A 24,573-nucleotide genomic window follows, 5' to 3' on the forward strand; every position below is an offset into this window, starting at 1 on the left:
CAGCGATCAGTGAGAAGAGCATTTGGTCATCATGTTACTTTAAAAGAGAAGGAACTAAAGTGAAAGGACATTAGACCAAATAGCTCCGGATTAGTAAAAGGTGTTTCTGCTACAACTTGTTTCTCAAGTGGCTACAAATGATCAATTTAGTTACTATGATATGATAAGTAATTCTTTATATTTATACTAGGGGCCCGGTGCACGAAATTCGTGCACTGGGGGTGGGGAGTCCCTCAGCCCAACCTGCCCCCTCTCACATAGTGGGAGCCCTCAGGGGATGTCCTACTGACGGCTTAGGCCCGCTCCCCATGGAGCTGCAGTCTGGCCTCCCTTTGTGGGAGACAACAGGCTGATCAGGGGAAGGCGCCAGCCCCATCACCCCACTGCTGCAGCCACTGCCAGTCACCACAGTCATCAAGGTGTATTCATCAACACGGACTCCAGTCCCTTCACCAAGAAAAAATGACAACTTTCTTTAGGCATTTTCAAGATGTGTCTTTCATAGGATATGCATTTCTTTATTTTATTTTTTTATCCTCACCTGAGGATATGTTTCCATTGACTTTTAGAGAATGTGGAAGAGAAAGAGAAAGACAGAGAGAAACATCAAAGTGAGAGGAACACTTTGATTGGTTGCCTCCTGCATGAGCCCTGATCTGGGCCCTGGCCAGGGAGGAGCCTGCAACCTAGGTACATGCCCTTGATAAGAATCGAACCCAGACCCTGCTGTCGGCAGGCCGAGGCATTATCCACTGAGTCAAACCAGCTAGGGCAGGATATGACATTTCTTAGCCCTCCAGCAGCGGACCTTCATTTTTTTCTCAAGAAGTGTGGTGGAAAAACCCTAGATCACCTTTTTGGATTCTTATTACTCAAGTTACTAAGAATATTACCAGTGGCATACAGGAAGCTTAGCCAATGTGCAGTCAGAAAAGGTATTTTCTCTATAGTTCACACCAATGGAGGGCTGGGCCCTGCCCAGGCCTAAAGCCTCTGGCTGAAGCTTTAGGCCTGGGCAGGGGCCATCCAGCTCCCTCTGATCACCGGCTCCGCCCCTGCCCAGGCCTGCCCAGGCCGAAAGCCTCTTGGGCAGGAGCAGACCCCCAGCTCCCTGCGATCGATTGCCCAGAGGCTTTCTGCAGCTGGGGCGGGACGCTTGCCTCATTGTGGGCTTGATCCCCAGTTGGAGGGAGCCTAGCGATGATTCTCTCTTACCGATAATGTTTCCGTCGCTCTCTCTCACTCTCTTCCTCTCGGAAATCAATGAAAATATATTAAATTTAAAAAAAAGAAGAAGAATGAATAAAACAAAGCGAAAAACAGCCATTCTCCGGATCATTGTCCCAACCCCTTTTCTGCTTCCCGGCAAGTATGGACAGTTTGGCTCAAGTTCTCTACAGGTTTGAATGTTTTTACATGGACATGACGTATACACCTGCTGGTTGCTGAGGGCGAGGAAACAGAATTAGTCCATGAGGTCTGCTGTGAAATTGTAGAGGAGTCTGTTTTTGCTGTCAAAAGCCAGATCACCCTTAGAAAGAGTGTAGAAAACCGGAAATGGGATTTACAAAGAGAAAACAGACAGAAGCGAACAGAGGGATGCTCCCGCACTCTTTTCCACCCAGACAGGCTGGTTTCTCAAGCATCCTCCCCTCCTGAAGTTGGTGAGCTGCGGCCTAAGGGTGGGGGAGTCAGAGAAGCCCGAGGCGAGGTCCAAGGCTCTGACATCACCGGAGAGCTTTCTGCATTTGAATGAAGCCTTGGAGTGAGATCCTTTGGAATGAATCACCCTGTCCTCCTCTCCTAGAGCTTGCTCCCTACCCCACCCCCTGCTCCCCGAGCCCAGGATCTGTCTGCTCCCAGCTGCCTCCCCGGAACATGACGGGTGCAGGTGGATCCCAGAGAGTGGGCACTGCTCCCCACAGCAGCACCCAGCTCTGGAGGGTGCCAGTGCCCTGCAGCTTGTGGTGCTGCGGTCCCAGGGACAGCAACACCCAGCAATGGCGGGTCCTCAGCCTCCCTCCAGACACAGGAGGAAAGACAACCTAAGCAGCAAGCCTAAGGGACGGCCAGGAGGGATGTGCTTGCCGAGCTTCCATGTAGAAGGCCATGTGTACTCGCTATCCGGAAGCCCTCCGGGGCCGGGGCGGGACACTTGCCTCTTAGCTGTGGGGGTGAAATGCTTGCCTCGTCGCTGCGGCGATGAAGCAAGCATTCCGCCGGGCCGCTCACATTGCCTGCTCTCAGTGGCCACACCACCCCCCAGGACTGGGAAGACTCTGGAGGGCTGAGGGGACTGGGCGCTGCCATCTTGTGGCTATGGGCACCACCATCTTTGTGATGGAGTGACAGTTAATTTGCATATCACCCTTTTATTAGATAGGATTTATTAAAATATCCGACTATTTTATGGTTATAAGAAGGGTCATGAGAACTGCAGAACCTCCATCTCAGAAATTCCTACACTTATAAAATGTTTATGTTCTTATTATGTGCAATCTATCCAGGAGGAAGCGATGGACATGTCAACAAATGCTCACAAGTCACGATGCTTCAGGATAATCATAAATGCTCTCTCCTCTCTGACCTGGGAGGAAGATGCCTTTCGGCGCTCCTCTCCTTCACCCCCCATGACAACTAGGCCCGAATGACCTGCACAAAACCTTGTTGTTGACTCATCATTCTGTGGCTCATAACCTTGAATGATAAGGACAAAGTTCTCTACGTCAGCACCACTATGATTAAGTCGAGACAAAATTTGTTCTTCCTGTCACTTCAAATGACTAGCTAACAGTAAAAACAGAAATTCCTACACTTATAAAATGTTTACGTTCTTATTATTTGCAATCTATCCAGGAGGAAGCGATGGAGACTAAGCACAACAACCTCAGGAGCGGTGCCGAGCGGCAGGCAGCCTGGCCCAGCACGTCTGTCTGCGAGGCCAGTGTGACCGCCGATGACTAATGTTCACAGCTCCCCTGCAGCCCGCAAAACGTTTACATTTGCTTAAGTGCTTACTGGTAAAACCTTCAGTAAATTTGAAAAATGTCTCCTGCAAATCCCTATAATACTTAGGCTAAACCCTGTTCTTTGCGTTAATAATGCCAGCTAAATAATCCATTTCATTTTGAAAACTCAATCTTCGTCATTCATGAAACACCAGGTATTGGCCGACCCCAATTCCAAGTGTTTAAATTTCTCCTCTAAGTAACCTTTCACTCTGCCTTATCGCTCCATCTCCTGCTTACAGCCCACACCCAAAGCTCAGAAGTTATGGATCACTCCCATCTGATCCATTAAGTTGGAAAAACTAATGTTGACATGTATTATTTCCCTGTCAACATCGCCACGCTGAAAAACAGCTAATCAAAGGAGACGTAAAGAAAATAAAGATGTTATAATAACAAGGAAGATGGCCCAGCGCAGGCCCCTCCGCAGGAAGCTTCCCCTGGCCAGGCGGTCCTTGCCTGCCGTCTCGCTTTCTGACCTCCCAGAGAACTTCGTGTTTGTGCCAACTCATTCATTTCATTCACTACATGTTTATGGGCTCCTCTGTCCTGTCTGCTAAGCATTTTATGCATCTGGCTAATTTTTTCACTGCGATTATAAGCCTACTGAGCATTATAAAAACAGAACAGTCAGTGCTGGTAACATTATAGATAATCAATACATTCTTAATGAATTGAATTAGACAAGGGAATTATTAATTCTAAAATATATAGAAGAGACATTAAGCTTTGACATTCTTAAGAAAGATGAATATTAATTAGGATAGACCAGAAAAAAAGATTATTACTTAAAAAAATACGTGTGTAAAATACATTTCAAATTTAAGTCTGAGGGACTTCAGTTTCGATAAAGATGACAGACCAAAAACAGAGACATAAAACAGAAAATTTCCACTTTGAAAGAACCAGGACACAGTCCAAATTTCCCGCGAACTGCAGGGAAGGCTGAGAGAGGACACATACCTCTGTATGTCTGAGGCAAGAGGACTCAGTTAATGTCAGGGTTAAGAATTTCTACCTTTGACTGCAAACCACGGAAGAACTGGATGTAAAGTGTGTGTCCTGGGGTGGAAGCTGGGTAAGAAGTGAGTCAGGGCCTGAGACCACACCTGGCTGAGTGCAAGCACCCCGCGGCAGAAGCAGCCCAGGCAGGAGCAGGGGTAGCCTTGGGTGCTCTGTCCCCCACCCTTCCCATTGCCACAGGGACTGACTGCACCAGGGATGAAGTGTCTGGCCCGAGCCGAGCCATCCCATTTTCTCTCACAGGCTCTGGAACGGGACAGAGGACTCAGCTGGAAGACCTTGGGGCTCCGGCTGAGGTCACCAAGTTGATGATGCGTCAGTTGAAGTGAAAGTGGGTCAGAGAGCCAATCAGAGAGAGAATGAAGGGCAAGTACAGAGACAAGCAGAGGTGCACAGTGAGGGGAACCAAGGAATGGTGCGTGGGCCACTCCTCCTAGCAATCCGCCTACAAAGAGAACAGCAGGAAGCTGGCTGGTAGACTTTTCTCAGGACAGAGGACCACATGGTCAAATACTGTCGGAAGAAAAGGCCCCACTGGGGCTGTGGGGCTGAAGAGGCACCGAGCGACCCCAGGGGGGAGGCTGAGCTGCACACCTGCTCCAGGCAAGCTGGTCCCAGGCCTTAGGCACACAGAACGTAAGGCAAAAACGGGCCCTACAGGCCTATGGGCCCCCACAACTTCCCAAACAGGTGTTAGATTCTGGCAGCTATAATCTTAGGAAGAACTAGTGGGGACATTCACTTGTACCTACACCTCGTTCTCACCCGCCCTCATGGCCACCCTAAAACTACTAAATCCTTCTTATCCCATTAGCCAACGCTGCAAGTACCACAGAGCTTCCTGAAGTGGAGGAGTTCGAGGAACTGGGTGCTGGCGTGGTACACAGGGTGAAAGGAAGGAAGTTACTGGTGAGGATGTAAGAACGGCAGAGAAATGTGAGGTGTCAGACAAACCACATCTAGATTTTGCCCGTGACTAGTCCTACTACCACGCATGTGTCCATTCTGCCGGCAGCGGGGCCCGCGGTTGGGCTGCTGTGGCGCTTACGCTCAGCCGCAGGGCAGATGCAGTGGTTTGGCTCCAAGTGTACAGGCTCAGCCCTGGGTGAGGGGCCAGGCCAGAGGCAAAGCAGCGCCACCCTGACTCTCTGGGGCTCTTCTCTCCAGACGTCCTCAGATGCAGACGCTGGAGCGAGTGGTGCCTAATGCGCCCGACTCCGAGCTTATCCCCGTGCATCCGGGGGCTTCTGGAGTGATGTGAGGGGCGATGAGCTCAAATCCACCAAGTGGCCCCAGCCATTAAAGACTGATAAATAATTCTACCACCCAGGCCCAGAGCTGACGTAAAAAGCAGAAAGCCACGGGGTCAAGTGTTTCCATAGGAATCCCATTTGGTAAATGGAAGCTGCAGAAGGATGTTTCTATTAACCACCTGCAATCATAGTAAAACCCTAGACTAGACAGAGCAACTAATAACTTCGTGTCCCTGCAAAGTCGGGATGAATTTAAATCTGAAAAAGCAGTATTTCCCCAGGTAGTTGATAAGGGAGACAATCTTTTCCTTCCTTCCTTTCTTCTATTTTTCTTTTACTGTGGTACTTTATTTTTTAAAAATATATTTTTATTGATTCCAGAGAGGAAGGGAGAGGGAGAGGGAGAGAGATAGAAACATCAATGATGAGAGAGAATCATTGATCGGCTGCCTCCTGCACACCCCACATCAGGAATAGAGCCCACAACGTGGGCTTGTGCCCTGACTGGGAATCGAACCATAACCTCCTGGTTCATAGGTAGACGCTCAGCCACTGAGCCATGCTGGCCAGGCTACTGTGCTACTTTAGACATACAGAACTGGCATTTTATGTAGGTAATAAAGAGATCAAGTATTGCCCTCTGAATTTTCCTTGGGGAAATGAAACAAATTACAATGTAATTTTATAGATTTTATTCTCATTAAATGGTATTTTAGTTGTAAAGATTTTCCCCTTTGATTCTCAAACAATTATAATTTCTGTTGCCTAAATACAAAAGGTATGTTTACATTGTAATTGACAATTTCAAAAACAGTCAACGACCTTATTATTCCTTTATTATATATATTCATTGTCATTTTCTCCATCATCTGAAACAATACAGACAAATGGCAGCGGCCCCATCAAAGGAGAGGCAGGCAGCCCAAGCCTGGCAATCAAGCGCGATGGGCCAGATGCTCGTGCATCTTCTGAAGAGCTGCGGTCTACGGAGTTTATTTAGGTCAGTCCTAAGGTGGATGTGTATTATACTCAAAATTTCCTACAAAGTCTCCGAAATCATCCATAAAGGACACATAAGGTTATGTGTATACAATTCCAGAAAGAAAGAAAGAAAAAATAACTGCATCCACTAAAGTTTGAGAATCACTGAGTTACGTAAAAAGGGGGAACAAAAGAAAAGTCTATATTTAGTGGCTGGGCATTCACAGCTCCTGCTGTTGGCCTGACTCTCGGGAGGAGATGGAGAATTCTAAGGGCGCATCCCTGCAGGGTCTCGCCATTCTGCCTGATTAACCTCGAGTACTTCTGCCGTGTTGGTTGTGAGGATTCGACTGGCCTGGGCTGCGTCTCCTCGGGGTCAGGTTCTCATGTCCCCTTTGCTGTTCTGCCTTATGATGAATTTTGTGGTCCCTATACAAAGAGCTGCAGAATTTAAGGAAGGTAGACATACAAGCAGAAGGTACAGAAATACTCTTTAAGGAACAAACGTTGCAGAGGAGAGAAAAGGCAGAGGCTGGAGGGGAGGGGCAGAGTTCATTTGTGGAGACCAGTGATCCATGGGAAATGCGTTGGAAAGCAGACACAATTTAACTGAACTTGTAGGCAACAGGGGCCAGCCTCAATTCTGAACTGATGGACAGCAAGACGTCACCTCCGCTGTGTCCACCTGGTCCAAGCTGTCAGGAGCTCCCGCTGGGCCTGTGGCAGGTCTCTGCTCACTCCTGGGACCCGCAGTCCCTGTGCAGAGCACGCGCTCTCTGCCTTGGCAGAGCTCCCGCAGGGCGGTCATCAGAGCGGAGGACACACACGGGACGTGTGCTAAGGGTGCTCTGACAGGGGCGCCCAAGGAACAGAGACAAAACACCCGCCACCACCTCACCCGAGTATGGAGACGGCTGTCCCTTCCAGAGGAAGGAACACTCGGCATAAAACCCAGCCAGGCGGTCAAAGGGCAGGTGAGCACACCTGGTGGAGACAGAGAAAGCATGGCCCTTCAGTGACAACACCAGCAGTTCCACTCAGTCACAACGTAAGGAGGAGGATGAAAGAGAAAGGTGAGCAGAGTGGGGATGAGGCGGGAGGACGGGAAGGATCAGACGCTGAAAGGCCTGCTATGATATGGTGAAGAATTTAAAATAAGAATTTATCTTAGCTATATGTAGGAAACCCCAAAGTTTTAAGACAGAAATGTGATCGTTTAAGGAACCCCTATCTACCAGCTGAATGGGAGGGAAGAGAAGGGTTGGAGAGAAGGAGAGGCCGGCTGGGATGCTGTTGTAACAACCAGCAGAGAACTGCTGATGGTCCGAGACTGCAGCACGGGCCAGGGCGCAGACTGCGGGTGACGGAGGGGCCTGAAAAGACATGGCTCGTAGGACAATCAGGTGAAGGGAATAAAAGGAAAAGAACATCCAGAATGACATACAGGCGCCTGACTTTCTAATGTAAAGTAACACGTATATAATGAAAAAGTGTGGGGGAGAACATGATGAATTGGGATCTATAAGTGGAATCTGAGATGCCTACAGGGGCATCCCTGAAGAGATTTCCCAAGGGGTCCAGGCGGTCTGGGCTGGAGGTACAGCAGACAGAATGTAGTGTCTGGAGGGAGTGAGAGGAGGAGGAGGCTGCGGACCACCAGCAAAGGAGCAGGACGCGGAGGAACCGAAAGGAGTCTGGGAAGGCACAGCCAGGGCGGCTCACGCTTCCTCATCCTTTGGTTCAAGTTTTAAGACGTCATGCCCTCCCAGCCACCCAACTCCTCAGTCTGGGTTAAGTTCTCCGCCTGTGCCCCCCATCACTTGGCACACCCCTATCATGGTATTCACCACCGCACCGCTGTGTCAAGCGCAAGCCTGGCTGGCAGGCGCACTGAAAACACGCATTTGCAGGTACTCAGTGTCCTCATGCATGCGCACTGCCGTCTCCTCAGGTAATGCTAAGAGGATGGAGACCGTGTCCTTTACCTCTTAGGAAGCTTAGCAACCAGCACACTCCTCTACAGGGACAGCACCCTCCATAAGCGCCCGATGATGACAGCATGAAGGAAGACTCAGGAACCGCCTACCTGCCCCTGCGCGGCCGGGCCCACTCAAGCATGATAATGCAAACATGTAACTTTTCCTTTCCAAGCTCTCTGGTTTGCTAAGTGTTTTGCTTTCTTCCCCCTCTCCCTTGAAACTAATCTGAATTGGCTGATAAACATGGAAATATTTATTTTAAAGCAAATTTTGAAAACAGATAACAGTTCTGCAAACAACGCTCCATTTCTCTAGAGTTTGAAACCCATTCCTCAACAACAAACTTGTATTTACAGGATTTTATTGCTCTTACTGTTATCCCTACAACAATGTTATGTATGAGAGGAACACGGTTGGAATTTTGACCCCTACATGTGAGAAAGTGTTGGTGTGGAAAGATTAATTTAATGGCTTGCCCATGCTTAGAGTCACCTAACATTTTTAATTACCATATAAAGAATATATGAAGACTGAGATGTTTTCTAGTACATACATTTTTAAAAGTTGCAAATTCCTCCAGGCACCAAGTTAAAATTGGATTACACCAAATCTGACTGTCTGATAAGAAGGTGAGCTTCTCTGATATTCATCTTCATTACATTACAGGAATGTGATTTCTTCAGTGGGCTTCCTCACCTTCAATGTAAGTTCCCGATAGGTGACATACGCAATCTCAGGCGTGTTCTTTGCCAGAGAATAAAAGGGAGCTCTAAGCCCAACTTTCCCCAAAACAATCATTCAGAGCCGTGACATTTTTGCCAGAAACATCCAAACAAGTCAGTTGATCTTATTATCTTTTCCAATTTACAAGAAAACATAAAGATATTGAGTGTCACTTTTAAAAAGCAATTCAAAGACATCTGCATTGCATTGTCTACCTACAAACTGATTTACATACATCATACTTTCCATTTATGTATTTCTTCCTCTTTTGTGCAAAATAAGCAATTGGAATTTGTATGAAATAGCCTTAAAAATAAGGAAATTCTATGATCACAATCATCACCATGAGATGGCATATCGTTATCATCCGAACTAAACACTGCTGAGAGTGAGGGGGACGCTATCAATAACTCGGCAGGGCCCAGTCGACGTGGCTCAGTGGATGAGTGTCAACCTATGAACTAGGAGGTCACTGTTAGATTCCTGGTCAGGGCACATGCCTGGGTTGTGGACTTGATCCCTGCTGTAGGGTGTGCAGGAGGCAGCCGGTCAATGACTCTCTCTCATCATTGATGTTTCTCTCTCTCTCTCTCTCTCTCTCCCTTCCTCTCTGAAATCAATAAAAACATATAAAAAATAATAATTCTGCTGGGACAATAGTGTAAGCCAGGAATCTCCTGAGCAAATGCAAATGTATGGCCAATAGATTGGGCACATTTTACAATCACACCATGTGGCACAGCATTCTCCCTACATCACCTCTTCGATTCCAGCCATCACCCGATACACACGTAACACTGCACCCTCCCTCCTCTTCCTTCCACTGTCTCAGTTTGACCTGGGACCAGCTGCTAGAGATGCATCCTTAGGCTGTTATGCTTGGCCAAGAGCCTCCTATTCCCCCACTGCTTCAGGGCCACAGAGTCTAAATGGTTCTCACTAGGAGCTGTTTGCTCTTTGATATTTTGTCTATGGCTTGCACCAGGATGCCTTAGCAATCTGCTATTTCTTTGGTCTACGGAATTCAGGAGGACATTCTTCTAATATCACCACCAAGTGTCCCTTCTTATTTTTAAGAAGAGGCAGAAATTGGGTCTCCCTTAAATGCTGTTTCCTTCTCAGGGACAAAACACTTTTAGAGACAGTTATATGTAGTCATTAGGAACGCAAGGTGAGCAGTCAAATGGACTAGGTCAAATTTTTGTTCTGTCAGTTATTCATAATTCTTGGACCCACAGTTTTATCACCTGAATATTGGGGGAAATTGAACATCATCTATCTTAGGACTAGCAATAGGATGTATGTAGCTGTGATGTTACCAGGAAACACACAATGAAATGGACAGGCCAACCTTATTAACTACTAGAGGCCCGGTGCATGAAATTCGTGCATGGTTAGGGTCCCTAGGCCTGGCCAGCGATCAGGGCTGCTCAGAGCCTTCCAGCTGCTGGCCAGGGCCCTCTTCCAGCTGCCGGCTGCCCGCCTGGGCCTTCCTTCGTTCCAGGCCACCCCCTGGTGGTCAGCACACGAGATTGCGAGCAATCAAATTCCCAGTCTCCCAGTCAAACTCCTGAGGGGACTTATTAGGCTTTTATATATATATATATATATATATATATATACATGTGCACTTGATAAGCTTTTATTGTGACCTTATCATTTATCCCAAATTCTATTTTTTGTATCCCTTATTGCCTACTTTTCTATTTAACTATTGCAGTGTTATCCCTCAAATCCTTTCTGGAATAAAGAATAAACTAAATAAGCAAACAAAAGCACTGACTTCTGTGTCAGCTCTGGAAGGCGTTCAGTGTGCGCCCACTGAACGTGTGCCATGTCTTTCCGGAGAGAGGACCGAGAGCTCAGAGAAGGGGCGTGCCAGATGGGTCCACATGCGCAAAGGGCTCCTCAGGAAATCTCAGACCAACCAGTCCAGGCACATGTTTCTTCAATAAAAATGTTCAAAGTAAATTGCAATCACTTGAAAAAGTTAATGAAATACATTTTCTCATAAATGTTTATAAATGTCTTTAGAATGGATAGAAACCAAGCTATGTACAAAGGCTGAAATAGTTTTCAATGGCAAAAGACTTGCAAAGATTTCTTTCCCAGACCTACTATACTACTGCCCATCAACAATGACAGGACATACATTGCCGGATTGTAAACGATGTCTGTGAAGTTGTATAGATTCAACAGGCAACCAGCCCAAGTGAAATGGGGCAGTAAACACCAAAAAAAAAAATAAAAAAAAATTGAAAATACACTGGCTATCCTGTGCGCTTAAATGGCCAATAGCCACTGTGAATGTGAGAACCACCAAAGCTGAGAAATAAATGTTAACGGATAGTCTGTAAGACTTTCTAGTGCACCCCTACAGCCATCCACTCATAACACATCTGTGTAGTGATAGTAATTCACTGATTTATAATACACACTAACTGACAAGATATAAAGTCTTCAGTTAGTATAAGACTTCTTACCCAGACTCTTAACATCTTGTACACAGTTAATAAAATACATCCTACATTTAAAAGTAAGTTTGAGTCTGTGTCCCAGCCTATAGCTTGCTCTATAAAACAGCAATTAAGGTTATCATGCAAACAAAAGGTGAAGTTACGAGACTCACAACTGTACCGTAGCCTCTGTCTTTGACCACCCCCAGGCCGCGTGCTGCCCTGGGAGTGCTGTGCACGCTGCCCGCCCGCGGACAGGAAGGGACCGCACTGGGCTTGTAAGGTGAGCTCCTAGGAGTCCGGCTGGCTTTCCTCGGATCACGCTACATGCCTGAGGACCACTTCCCGGGTCTATCCCGTAATCCCACTGGTTCTAAAGAAGAGGACAATGTGACCGAGGAAAAGCGACTGAAAAGAATTTCCAAAGAAGTAAGAACCTGCCCGTGACTTAACCTGTGGTGAGAGCAGCTTTTAGCATTCGAGATGAGTTAGAGAATTTGCATCCTCCCACCTAAAACAACATGTCTCAAATAAAAGTCCTGTGACATTTTCTAACGATAAACACAGCAGGAAGCATCATTTATATTCCAAAAGGGAAATAAGATAGAAGTAGATGATATTTCTGTTCTTACATATTTTCATCTGGCTTTATTGCTCTTTTCAATAAAATGGTATTTTAAATTCAATAAGAATGGTATGGCTGAAAGCAGTTACTATTAAGAATCATTTTTACAGACTCACTGCCTATATCTGCATTTGTTTCCTTTATTGTGCTAGTTAACATGTGTGGTTATTTGCTCCCCAATGGACAGGAAGCTCCATGAGGGCACTGCCCGGACCCCGGAAGAGAGGCCTCACTGACGTAGTCGGGAGAATCCATTTAGCTCTTTTTGTTCTTCTCAGCTGAGGATATGCTATTGGATTAAAAATATTTTAAGTGCCAGTTTCAAGGCCTCCAGAAAGTAAAAGATTTAATTATTAATCATTAGTGATATTAAAATATTTATATGCCTTTTAGTTCTACTTAATTGAATTCAGTGAAAAGGAGAGTAATGGAGGCAGCAATTTACTAGGCATATAACAGCATTATCAGTTCATGTGAAAAAATAAGGCTTCAGACATAACTTTCTTCTGTGACCCCATATGGATGTGTTGGAAATCATTTGTGTTAACGGAATGATTTTACTTACAGCCACTGTAAGTGAAAGCAGTTCATGTCTCAAAATTGAACTGAATGAGAAGTCTACTGCATGAGTTACCCCCACAACAGAACTGTAAATCTTAGATCCACTCTAAGTGCTCTGTATACATTTTGGTTAAAGTTAAGAGTACAATGTATCCAAACCGATATGTCCCTTTGGGGTGTGTTATTTTCAATTCAAGACTCAAGGCAAAGATCGGGGAATGATTTGGGGTGAATAAGCAAAGGGATGTTCTGCAATGTGAGACTTATATTCATGATTTTACCTGATCTGCCCACGAACCAGAGGTCTGTTCTTTGTCCTATTCATGTTTGAATCAAACGGCACCTCAAAAAACTGCAAAGAAGTTGAAAAAAGATAAAAAACATTAACTATAAAGTGAAACAATTCTCTTCTGCTTTAGTTCTATAAATTTCCCACAGTAAATCTCCACAGTGAATTTCACTTAACTTTGATGGTACACATTAACCCTGCTGGTACCGTTTGGAGGAAGAGTTCCCGGAGAGATGCATGTAAACATCATCTGCATTAATTCTCAGGAATACACACAGGTCCCCTGTTATCCACTTTGAAACCACTTAAACATACAGTTGCATTCTTCAAAGCCACTGTTTCAGGTTGGGAGAGGGATACTTTCATCGTGTTTGACAAAAGCATGGTTTTGCTACTGCTCTATTTGGAAGTTAAATATGACTGAAAGATGTATCCAAGTGCCGAGCCTACAAGGGTGAACCGTGATGGCCGCGCTGTGTCAGGTTAGCTAGGCCGGACCATGCTGCCCAGAATGCCCGTTCCTGTTTGCCTGTAGCTCAGGGACAGCCACAGGAGATGCTGCAGGAGACCTGGGAGGTGGGAAGCAAGCGGCAGCCGTGTTTACGCAGGGAAACTGGGGTAAGGTCAGGCACTATTGCAGTCACACACACGCGTGGGTCTGCTGTGTCGCCTGTAGCACTGAGGCTGCAGCTCCCCCAGCTCCGGCCAGATCTCGGGCTTCCAACAATCCCTGCTCGTCCACGTCTCCCAATCTTGGGCCGAGTCCCCGTGCTGCTCCATGGAGTGCACCAGCTCTTCTGCGGTCCCTGTACCATCCAAGTTGCAGGCTTGGAAGCTTGAGAGACACTCGGTGCCATTTGTTCTCACGAGTTTGAGCTCACCCTTGCAGATTGCAGTCGTTCTCGCTTTCCTCTGCTTTCCTGATGGATGGCTCTGCTTAGGTCAGACCAGACCAGGTACAGGTCCAACAACACTGCAGACCGCCCACCTCCCAGGACCACATCCCTCACACCACTCCTCGTGGTCCTGACCCCCTCATCAAACCCTAACTGATACAGGCTTCTTCCCTTACTTTCAACAAGGCCACTATTTACATGTATTTAACTTCTCAATATGTTCACTGTATCTAATGATCTAAATGGAAGGCTTCCTGAGATATGTGAATTTATATTCTTTTTAAAAATATATTTTTTTTATTGATTTCAGAGAGAGGAAGGGAGATAGAAATATCAATGATGAGAGAGAATCACTGATTGGCTGCTTCCTGCACACACCCCCACTGGGGATCGAGCCGGAAACCTGGGCATGTATCCTGACCAGGAATCGAATCATGACCTCCTGGTTCATAGGTTGATGCTCAACCACTGAGCCACGCCAGTTGGGCTGAATTTATATATTCTTGTTAAAGAGAGCTATGCAAATAGTTACTCAAGAAGTAATTTGTTAAATAAATCATCAGTGCAAAAATATGTATGTTTGCAAATCGCCTTACATTCATTTAAAAACAATACATAATTCATGTGTTAAAACATTCTTTGCCTATAAGAATATACACTGAGTGGCCAGATTATTATGATCTCTGAAAGCATAATAATCTGGCCACTCAGTGTACTTATGTATACGGGAAAGCTTGCAAATCTTGATATGTCAAGGGACCAGGAGATAGTGGCCCCCAGTCTCTGGCTAGTAAGTCCTCTGCTTCTTTCTAACTACTCACAATGCAGTTCTTATACATGGAAAAACCTTATTTTAAAATCCCAACTCTGTGGTCAGTCTACACTGAGTGGCCAGATTATTATGTGTTCAGAGATCATAATAATCTGGCTACTCAGTGTATATTCCTTATTGAATTAGTTCAAGTTACACGTAATTAAAATGTTCTGTCTGTTGACACTCCCTCCCTTCCCAATATTCAAACACATTCTATAGGTATTTCAAATAATCTTTCCTTCATGACCATTAACTCAGTTTCACAGAACTAATGAGGATTGCAATGAAAAATAACATTATTTAAATGCTGGTAAGATGTTATTTATATAACACAGAAACTCTTGTATTAATAGCTATCTTGGCAATTCTCAAGTCAGTGTGTGTGTGTACATGCAAGTTCCTAGTTCAGGAATTCTAATGAATTATTTCATCTGGATGAAGAAATATATTATCTTTTCTACATTTCTGGCAACTCAGCCACCCAAAGATGGGAACTGAGGGCTAGACTGTGTCAACCGGCCTGCAGGGCACATCACTTGGCAGCCGCTTCCGTCTCCACGAATGCTTACACTTATCCGGACAAGCAACCTCTGGGCAGAAATACCACGCAGCCGAGACTGAGGACTCAGCCCAGCGCGGGCTGGGCAACGCTTCCTGGCACCGAGGGCCAGAGCTCGCCAGTTACTGCATTCTGTTTTTCAGGTATTTCTGTAATGCCTCTAACAGTCAGGTTTACTGCTTTGGTTTGGGTATTTAAACCACATCTCTAAAACACAAACACAATGTATTAGATGAGAAATTTAAACACTTTAGAACCTATAGTTTGCTTTGGTCTATTCACATTTTTTCCTGTGCTTTATAATAAATTTTTAATAATGTGATTATCATTTTAATTGGATACAACTACTTCTATAAAAGGAGTCAAGTAAAACTCCTTTTATATGTGTTGAAAATAAAATACAAGTGCAGTATTACTGACCCTTAGAATATAAATATACTGTCCTCTCTCTTTTACCATTTCCCCACGACTTCGCATGGTATCAGAGGTAACATGCTGTGTGAGCCCACTGGGCCGTGCTCACACCACGCTCGTCAGGGCCAGGCGTGTGCTCCATCTGCCTTCTTTTCGAGGCTCTGCTCATCGAGTCCCCAATGGCCTACCGCCCGGTACCTTTTCTCTGCTTCCCCTTCCCCTGATACAGTGATTGGTTTACCAAGTAGGTGTCTGATTCAAACTGGGCCAATGAGAGTCCTTCCCAGGGATTTTACACACAAAAGCCCAGGACACTATGTCCTCTCTTCTCTTAGGATACAAGGGAAGTGGAGGTGAGACCCAACATTGGCACAAGGACACAGGGAAGTGGAGGTGAGACCCAAAATTGGCACAAGGACACAGAGAAGTGGAGGTGAGACCCAACATTGATTCCTTGGGTCAAGTTAGGTCCATGGCTCCACCTCTGCCCTTTCCAGTTTACATCAACCCTAAATGGGTCTACACTTCTTGCCTCCAATGTTCTAATACATGAAGACTAAAAATTTCAAACATCTGAGCAACGTACTGCACAGAAGTGAATACCATGCTTTCTCCGTCAGCACACAACTTATTTTCTGTCTATGTTACATTTAAAAAAAAAAAAGTCTTTCTCCACGTCTCTTTCTTCATAAAAATCCGTCAATCTTTTTGAATTCTTTTCATTTTGAAAATTTTCCTTTTTTTATTCAAGTTCACTGCCTCACCATCTTCCTTCCAATCAATCAGATAATCCTTCACATTTCTTGCCTTCCAGCAATCCTAACATCCATTACTCTGGCTCTTGGGTTGCAAATAGCAAAAACAAAGAAACACACAGACAAACAGAAAACAACCCAAACTAGCTCAAATCAAACTGGGGCTACACCTCTTACAACAGGCTGTCCGGCTTTTAGAAATGACTGGATTCTCATTCCAGGCCTTGAATCTGCATGTGTATTCCTGTACGCAGGCTCTTTCCATGAAGCAGGAGAGACGTCACAGGCAGGCCCAGACCCTTCCTCGAGCAACCCGAGCAGAAAGGTTGGCTCCCCATGGCTCCAAAAGACAAGTTCAGAGCCACCACGGCCACACACCATCCTGGCCAGGGCACCAGCGACGGTCCAGTGCGCACGGGAAGGGTGTGGGTGGAAAGATACAATGACACAGTTCCCACTAAAGCCACAGTGGTATTTTTTCTATAGAAAAGAAAAAATTCTATTACCAGAAGAAAGTGGGAAGATGTCAAGCAGACAGACGTAGTGAAATTATTTAAAATTCAGAGTAAAGTTGACAGCCCAAGTCAATTCATTTCTTACGTGTCACACCTATAAAATAGCTTGCCTATCGTGGGCGTATTCTTAGTTTAAGTACCTGTAAGGAATTAATCACTGTAAGGAGCCCTAGCTGGTTTGGCTCAGTGGATAGAGCATTGGCCTGCAGACAGAAGGGTCTCGGGTTCGATTCCGATCAAGGGTACATGCTTGGGTTGCAGGCTGGATCCCCAGTAAAGGGCATGCAGGAGGCAGCCGATCAATGATTCTCTTTCATCACTGATGTTTCTCTCTTTCTCCCTTCCTTTCTGAAATCAATAAAATGTATTTTTTTAAAAATCACTGTAAACATAATTTATATTAACCTCTCTCATAAGAGTATTTAATAGAGTACTAAATGGATTGTTTCCCCCACCATAGTCACATGATTAAGACATAGGGCACTATTAATATCAATGGATATATATTTATTAGATACCTATTATAATATTTTTGCTTTCTATTATACTATGGTTTTGGATTAGTAGATAATTATTATTAATCCAAAGAGATGATGCTCAGCTATAGCATATGCATATAAATCCTTCTAAAAGATAATATAGACTTATGATACTATCAAATTTTGTAAGCTAAAACGACAGATACCCAAAGTGAACAGGAATGTAACTTGGCCCAAGTGATGACCTTTTTGTCCCTACGTTGATTAATTATATTCTCTGAAAAAGTAGATGTAGTTTAGAGATGTTTGTCAGGCTCAGAAAATATTTAATTTGATAATGAGCTGCAACGTTTTCTTTCCCTATGCTAAACAATGACAGCAACATTCTTCCTCAATACTGAACAGAAAGCCAAACACCGAACCCTGTCAGAGTTTGTTGTTCCATCCATCATGTGTCTGTCACTCCAACGTGTCTCCCATCTTCCAAGTCCAAGATAATGTCTCAATCCATCTCAGACCCAGTTAAAGGGACGCTGAACAGAATACATAAATAAGCAGGGAGAGGCACCGTTCCCAGCAGGCCCTGCACACCACATTCCAGCGTACACATCAGCTACACACCTGGTCAGCCATTACTTTGTCCTTGTCACCAGTGTTTTACTGCCATGCCCAGAATAAACAAATTAACTAGGCTCGCTGTTCGCGCGGGTTTTCCCTGGAGCATTTGGAATGCGAGTGCACGTGAGCTCTGGCATCCCTCAGAGTGGCGTTCCCTTACGTGGGGGCTGCAGCAACATTCTCCCCTAACCTACTCAGCCATCTCTCATTAAGCTGCATTTAAAAGTTTCCCCTTAAAGGAAGATAGTAAAATGTATAAAGGTCACGAGCACTTAGGGGAGGCAAAGTGCCACGCCCTGTAAGTGAAACACTCAGAAAGCCACACTGGTTTTGACCAGCATCAAAAAGGGTGCTATGTGCTTACCCTTTCTCTGCCAGGAAGGTCTCAACTGGTAACACTGCTTCCCAAAGAAGATAAAAGGAAACACGGGAAAATGCTTACAATATTTGTCTCTGGGTAGAGAATGTGGGATGATTTGTTATTCCTTACCTACTGTATTTTGCAATTGTCTATCAAGTCAATGTATTTTATACTTAGGGAAGAAAGGTAATAAAGTCTACCTAAATGATACAAACACAAAATCCAGACAAACACTTTTTAGGTTAACGAGTAAAGAATTACTAAACTGATCTAGTATAAAAGCAACATTAATGAAGGCATAGCCAATTAGGACCTTTCTGCCCCCAGAAAAAGCCACAGGAAGACAAAATGATGCTAAGTATTTCTGGAATACTTCCCTTTCCCCTCCGAGCATCCTCAGTGCCAGCTCCTTCATTCAGGCTGCTGGTTTATTTTGCCCAGATGAGCACAGCCTCCTACCCACTTCCTACCTCCCACCAATGTTCACACAGCAGTCCGAGTGATCTTTGCAGATGCAACCCTGATCACACCACTCTCCAGCATAAGGCTCTGGCTGGGCGGCCCACCGCCCCCGGAAGAAAGTTCACGCTCCACTGTGGCCGGTACAGCTCTTCAGAAGCCTGGCCCCTTTCACCTCTCCAGGCCTTTGCTGCTCCGCCCCGGCCTGCTCCTCTCTAAGCATTCTGAACGACCTCTCAGCTCCTCAAGGACACGCCGTCAGTTCTTCACACACTCTACCCCTGCCACATCCCAATGCTCTCAGGACGATATCCAACTTCAAACGGGCTCTCACCAGTCCCTGGCAATCTCACTGTACCCCTCCAGTCACCTGGACCTGCTCTGCTCCTCTCCACAAGGACGATTCACGTCTGGTCCACTCTCGAGCATCTGACTTCTCCTCTATTTCCACACCCTCCCTTCCATACAGGACATGGCCTTCTACTTTACTAAACCCAGAAGTCCTCTAACAAAACACTCCTTCTCTCCCACCCAGGACTACTCAGTCCCTCCCCTTCACTGCCATCCTGTCCCCTCCCCCTCCTACAGTTCCACCCATTACCCCTTTCTCTACAGCATGTTCAGCCTGTGTCTTTTAGCTGGATTATTCCCATCTATAACCACGCATGCTTAATTTCCCCATCCCAACCCCTCTCCCAAACCCCACACAGCCCCCAATGTCCTTATCTGACTTTAGCATAAGGTTAGCATTTGCAAAAGAGAGAAAACAGCCGCTTCTCTTAATATACATGAAGTTTGGGGCCCACATCTTAGCCAGCATGTTCAGTAAAACAGGGTGTCCGAGGTGAAGTTAAGAGCCTTCTGAAAATTTCCAAATAAGCTCAAGGGAATTTCCTCTCTAACAGCTGCCAAGGGCTATACTTCCATTTTTGCAAACACTATTTCAAAAGGTTAATTCTGAAGGCCACTTTTAAGAACACATAAATGCATTAAAGCCCATTAAAGGGTACTCATATGAACAGACTTTTCAAATTGCAAAATAGAAAAGATCTTTTTAAACTAAGGCTTAAAAAATTAGAGAATCTTTCTTCAACTATGCTCCGTCATCATAATATAATGTGGACAACAAGACCATCATACAAATAAATTCTTGTGGGTCCCTCCACAACTATGAAACAAACAGGCATGCTGGCTGACAACATGTACAGTGATAAAATAATGACAACAGAATGACCTCAGAAACAGTTCCCTAAAATACTACAAAGAGTTTAAATGCCACTATTGAAAAAAAAAAAATCAGAACATCCACATTTGTAAAAAGCAAGAAATAAGTAAGATCATCTCTATCTAGGACGCCATGGCAGAAGAGGGCTCCGACACTCATAAAAACGGTTATGCCATATGTTGAGCAGTAAAACTGGCAAATCGAGAGGTTCAAATGCTGCTATTACGTACATCTGGTCCCGATGCTGTGGGGGTAGAGGCTCGAAAATCATTAAGCAATCTGAGAACCGCCAAACAAAGAAACTGTAAAATTCTGAACTATAAAGCAAAGGAAACACACTTAATCCCTCAGGAGCTGCAGTGTATGTTTCACTGGGCGCCCCTCCCTGTGAGGACACAGCAACCCACCAGGGCTGAGTGACACAGTATCGCCACCGCCGCCGCCTGTGGCACGCAGCCAGCTCGCTCCAGCACTCCGGGCACCTGTTGCTTTAATCAACACATTTCTCTACGCAGCAGAGAGAAACAGAGAGGCGAGCAATGAGGAGGCGGCCGGAAGGAACTGGGAAAAAATAAGTCTCATTCATTTTGTCTATCAGAGAATATACACCTTAAAAATAAAGTTACATGTGTAATACTTTCATCAATAAAGATTAAAAAAAAATAAAGTTACACATGCTTGCTGTAGGTCTTTAATATTAAAAGATTAACATATTTCTTCTAAGAATAGTTAATTTTTGAACTTCAGATACCAACAATTGAAAGGAAAATCAGATTAGATTTATTGGGAAACACCAACTTTCTACTGTAGTGTCTCAGCAAAGTGATTTGCAACCTCCCCTTAATGAACCCGAGTTTCTGTGATGGGGGTACAATTATGTGTGTTTCAACTTTAGTAAAATTTTCTCTGTTGCCCATTTCCCCCACAATCCTAATATATTCTCTTCTTGATTCCCTAAAATTATTTTAAGATAACTTTATGATAATCTCCATGTTTAAAGCAAGTACAGTCTATTACAAAATGTTCTCCATGAATTTAAGTGGAAAAATATAGAATGTAAATAGAAACAATGACTATTACATGAAACAACAATGACTAAATAATAATAGAAAGAATAATACTTGCATCAAAGGATAAAAATAGCACAGAAATATACTGTATTGGGACATTTTTAAAGAGTCAGAAGGAAACACAGGTGCTAGACAGTAGACATTAATTGGAATACTTTTCACAGCTTTTTACCATTGTTTCTGTTCCTATATCCCCAATGCCTTCCTTTCACCCCGCTTACTAGGAACGCCTCATTCCTGTGCCTGCTACATTCGGAATATGCATCCAAGCACAGAGTTGGGCCATCCACGAGAGAGGAGGGCCTACAGTTCCTTTGCTTAAAGGTAAGAAACAGCTGAAAATCCTTTTAGTAGGGCAAGACACTGGTCATGCAATAGATAGGATATCGGGTAATTTCCCAGAAACCTCCAAGGTTTAAGCTTCTTTCCTGAGAATCCAAACCACACCCTGGAGTGTGCTCTGAGCACAGCCCCTGTGTGCTGAGTGCAGGACACGCACTCGCCCACCTTCCAGAACTGTCTGCAAAGAACACAGTGGGCGATCCTTGCACACAATCTTTTCAGTCTGTTGAGAGCAAACTGGGAGGAAATGGGCCCTTTGCTAGAATATGTATCTTAATTATGTATTTATGATTTTCTGTGTTTCTACAATCTACCCATGTAAAGTAGCAATCTAATTTCCTGACAGATAGGAGTTAAGAGTGTTAATGTCTCAATGAAGTACTTCCAGAAAAAAAGGCTTTAATTTTTTTCCTTTTTATTTCTTTATTGATTAAGGTATTACATATGTGTCCTTATTGCCCCATTGCCCCCTCACCCCTCCACTCATGCCCTCACCCCCCTGGTGTCTGTGTCCATTGGTTAGGCTTATATGCATGCACACAAGCAAAAAGGCTTTAATTTTACTAAATTTCTTTTGCGTTCTTTTTAAATACAGGCTAGTGGAGGGCAGGTCTTCTCAGGGAGCCCCTCACTCCCTTTCTTCCTTTCGTTACAGGGAAGCAGTAAAAGCACAGAAGAGTAGAATAAAGGAGGAGCACAGCAGAGCAAAGGGCGGACAGCAGTCACCGGTTTGGTAAAACAGCAAACGATGACCAGCTGGCCCCAGACTCAATCCCAAACAATACCCAGTCAGATTTTTCATACGAAACATCAAAAAACGTATTTGAGTGAATTTCTAATCAGAGATTTTACAAATGTCAAATGGGTCACAATTCTCAATCTAACATAATCATCTATTTAAAATATCTCCCAGATCATGTGTTCCTTCTCTTATGTGAGGCAGAAAAATTCTAAATTATATGTACCAGCATAAAACATGAAGTAATGAGAACCATTTCCACCCCCACAAATCAAAAGGTAAGCAGACCCTTTATAATTAAATCTGTACTAATATAAAACAATGTTAGGTAATAAATGTCTTTGTAAGAAAATAATCTGGCCCCAGCTGGTTTGGCTCAGTGGAAAGAGCGTCGGCCTGTGGACTGAAGGGTCCCGGGTACCGGGTCCAATTCTGGTCAAGGGCATGTACCACGGTTGTAGGCTGGATCCCCGGCACTGGTCAGGGCATGTGGGAAGGCAACCAATCGCCGTATCTCTCTCACATCGATGTTTCTCTCTCTCTCTCCCTTCCACTCTTTCTAAAAATTAGTGGAAAGATATCCTCAGGTGAGGATTAAAAAAAGAAAAAAGAAAATAGTCTGCAATGCTGACTATTACTACATTTATTTTAGCCTAGCCACTTCACAGTGATTTTTATTCCATAATAAGAATATTCTAAAATATTTCCCATTTTACAAAAGGCAGTCTTTATAGGTACAATGAAAATTAATAAGACAAGTCACATTGGGGAAAGGGATTGGGATTATTTCAACTGATTTTTAACTATATATTTAGGCTTAGAAATCCTAGACATTATCCGGGTATAAATTTTTGAAAGAACACATGATGAACAGCAATAAAGCAGCATCTAATTTATGTCAATGTAATTTTTCTAAATGATAGCTCTAATAATTAAGTATATTTGAGGCATCATTTCCTTCATTTATCATAATGTGACTAGAGGCCCGGTGCACGAAATTCGTGCACTGGGGGTGGGGGTGGGGGGGTGTGCCCCTCAGCCCAATCTGCACCCTCTTCAATCTGGGACCCCTCAGGGGATGTCCAACTTCCAGCAGTCGGACATCCCTCTCACAATCCGGAACCGCTGGCTCCTAACCACTCACCTGCCTGCCTGCGTGATTGTCCCTAACCCCACTGCCTGCCTGCCTGCTCGCCCCTACCTTGATCTCCTGCCAGCCTGATTGCCCCTACCTTGTCCTCCCCTATCAGCCTGATCACCCCAAACTGCCTGTGCCTTGGCCCCCAGTCTGGCCTCCCTCTGGAGGCACCACCCCCATAACCCCAATGCTGCTGCCACTGCAGCTGGTTATGGCTGCCTGAGCCTTGGCCTTTGTAGCCACTGCGGCTTTGTCTGGAAAGATGTCCGGAAGACAACCACTCTAATTAGCATATTATCCTTTTATTAGTATAGATTTGGGGACCATTAAAACCACGCAGAACTTGAAGAAAACACATGGCCCTGGTCAGTTTGGCTTAATGGAGAGAGCATCGGCCTGTGGACTGAAGAGTCCAGGTTTGATTCTGATCAGGGGCACACATGCCTGGGTTTTGGGCTCAATCCCCAGTAGGGGGCCTGTGGGCGGCAGCTGATCAGTGATTCTTTTTTTTTTTTTTTAATATATTTTATTGATTTTTCACAGAGAGGAAGGGAGAGGGATAGAGAGCTAGAAACATCGATGAGAGAGAAACATCGACCAGCTGCTTCCTGCACACCCCCCACCAGGATATGTGCCAGCAACCAATGTACATGCCCTTAACCGGAATCGAACCTGGGACCTTCCAGTCCGCAGACCGACGCTCTATCCACTGAGCCAAACCGGTTTCGGCTGATCAGTGATTCTTATCATTGATGTTTCTATCTCTCTCTCCCTCTCCCTTTCTGACATTTTAAAAATATATATTTTTTAAAGAAAACACATGAGCTTCACTTTGGGCTTTGTCATCTTACAATATCCTTTGTGCAGTGTTTTAACTTCCCTCAACTTTCCTTTACCCACCTTTAAAGTGCAATCTATTTTGGGGAAGATGATCAGGAAAGTGATTCCAATGGGTAGAAGTTTTTTTTGGAGGGGATGGGTCATGAAGATATTTAAAAATTGAGCATGGTGATGGTTGTACCACTCTGAATTTACTTTAAAAAACCAGTTCATTGTACACTTTAGGTGACATGTACAGTATATGGATATTTCTCAACAAAGCTGTTCTTTTATTTCTTTTTAAATAAAGACCAGTCTTATAATCAATTGCAGATGTTTACAGAGGCCCCTCAAGATTTGCTCACCATGTCCCAAATCACGGCTGTGATTCCCAGTTGCCTCCAGTCCTGGTGGATCTGGATGGTGTGGTTTGCAAAGGAGAAGGTGGCAAGAGGCTTATGGAATTTCGGCA

General features: G+C 44.7%; 1 protein-coding gene across 1 annotated transcript in view; it reads right to left on the reverse strand.

The window, feature by feature from the left end:
- LOC103300564 (protoheme IX farnesyltransferase, mitochondrial) overlaps positions 1-24,573 on the reverse strand; it is a 129,649-nt gene that overhangs the window by 20,492 nt on the left and 84,584 nt on the right. Inside the window, exon 5 of the mRNA XM_008157450.3 lies at positions 12,891-12,961. Within this exon, the coding sequence (XP_008155672.2) occupies positions 12,891-12,961 (71 nt within the window). The remainder of the gene's footprint in view (positions 1-12,890; positions 12,962-24,573) is intronic.

The sequence above is a fragment of the Eptesicus fuscus genome, chromosome 20 (genome assembly GCF_027574615.1).
Source record: "Eptesicus fuscus isolate TK198812 chromosome 20, DD_ASM_mEF_20220401, whole genome shotgun sequence".
NCBI classification, from domain to species: domain Eukaryota; kingdom Metazoa; phylum Chordata; class Mammalia; order Chiroptera; family Vespertilionidae; genus Eptesicus; species Eptesicus fuscus.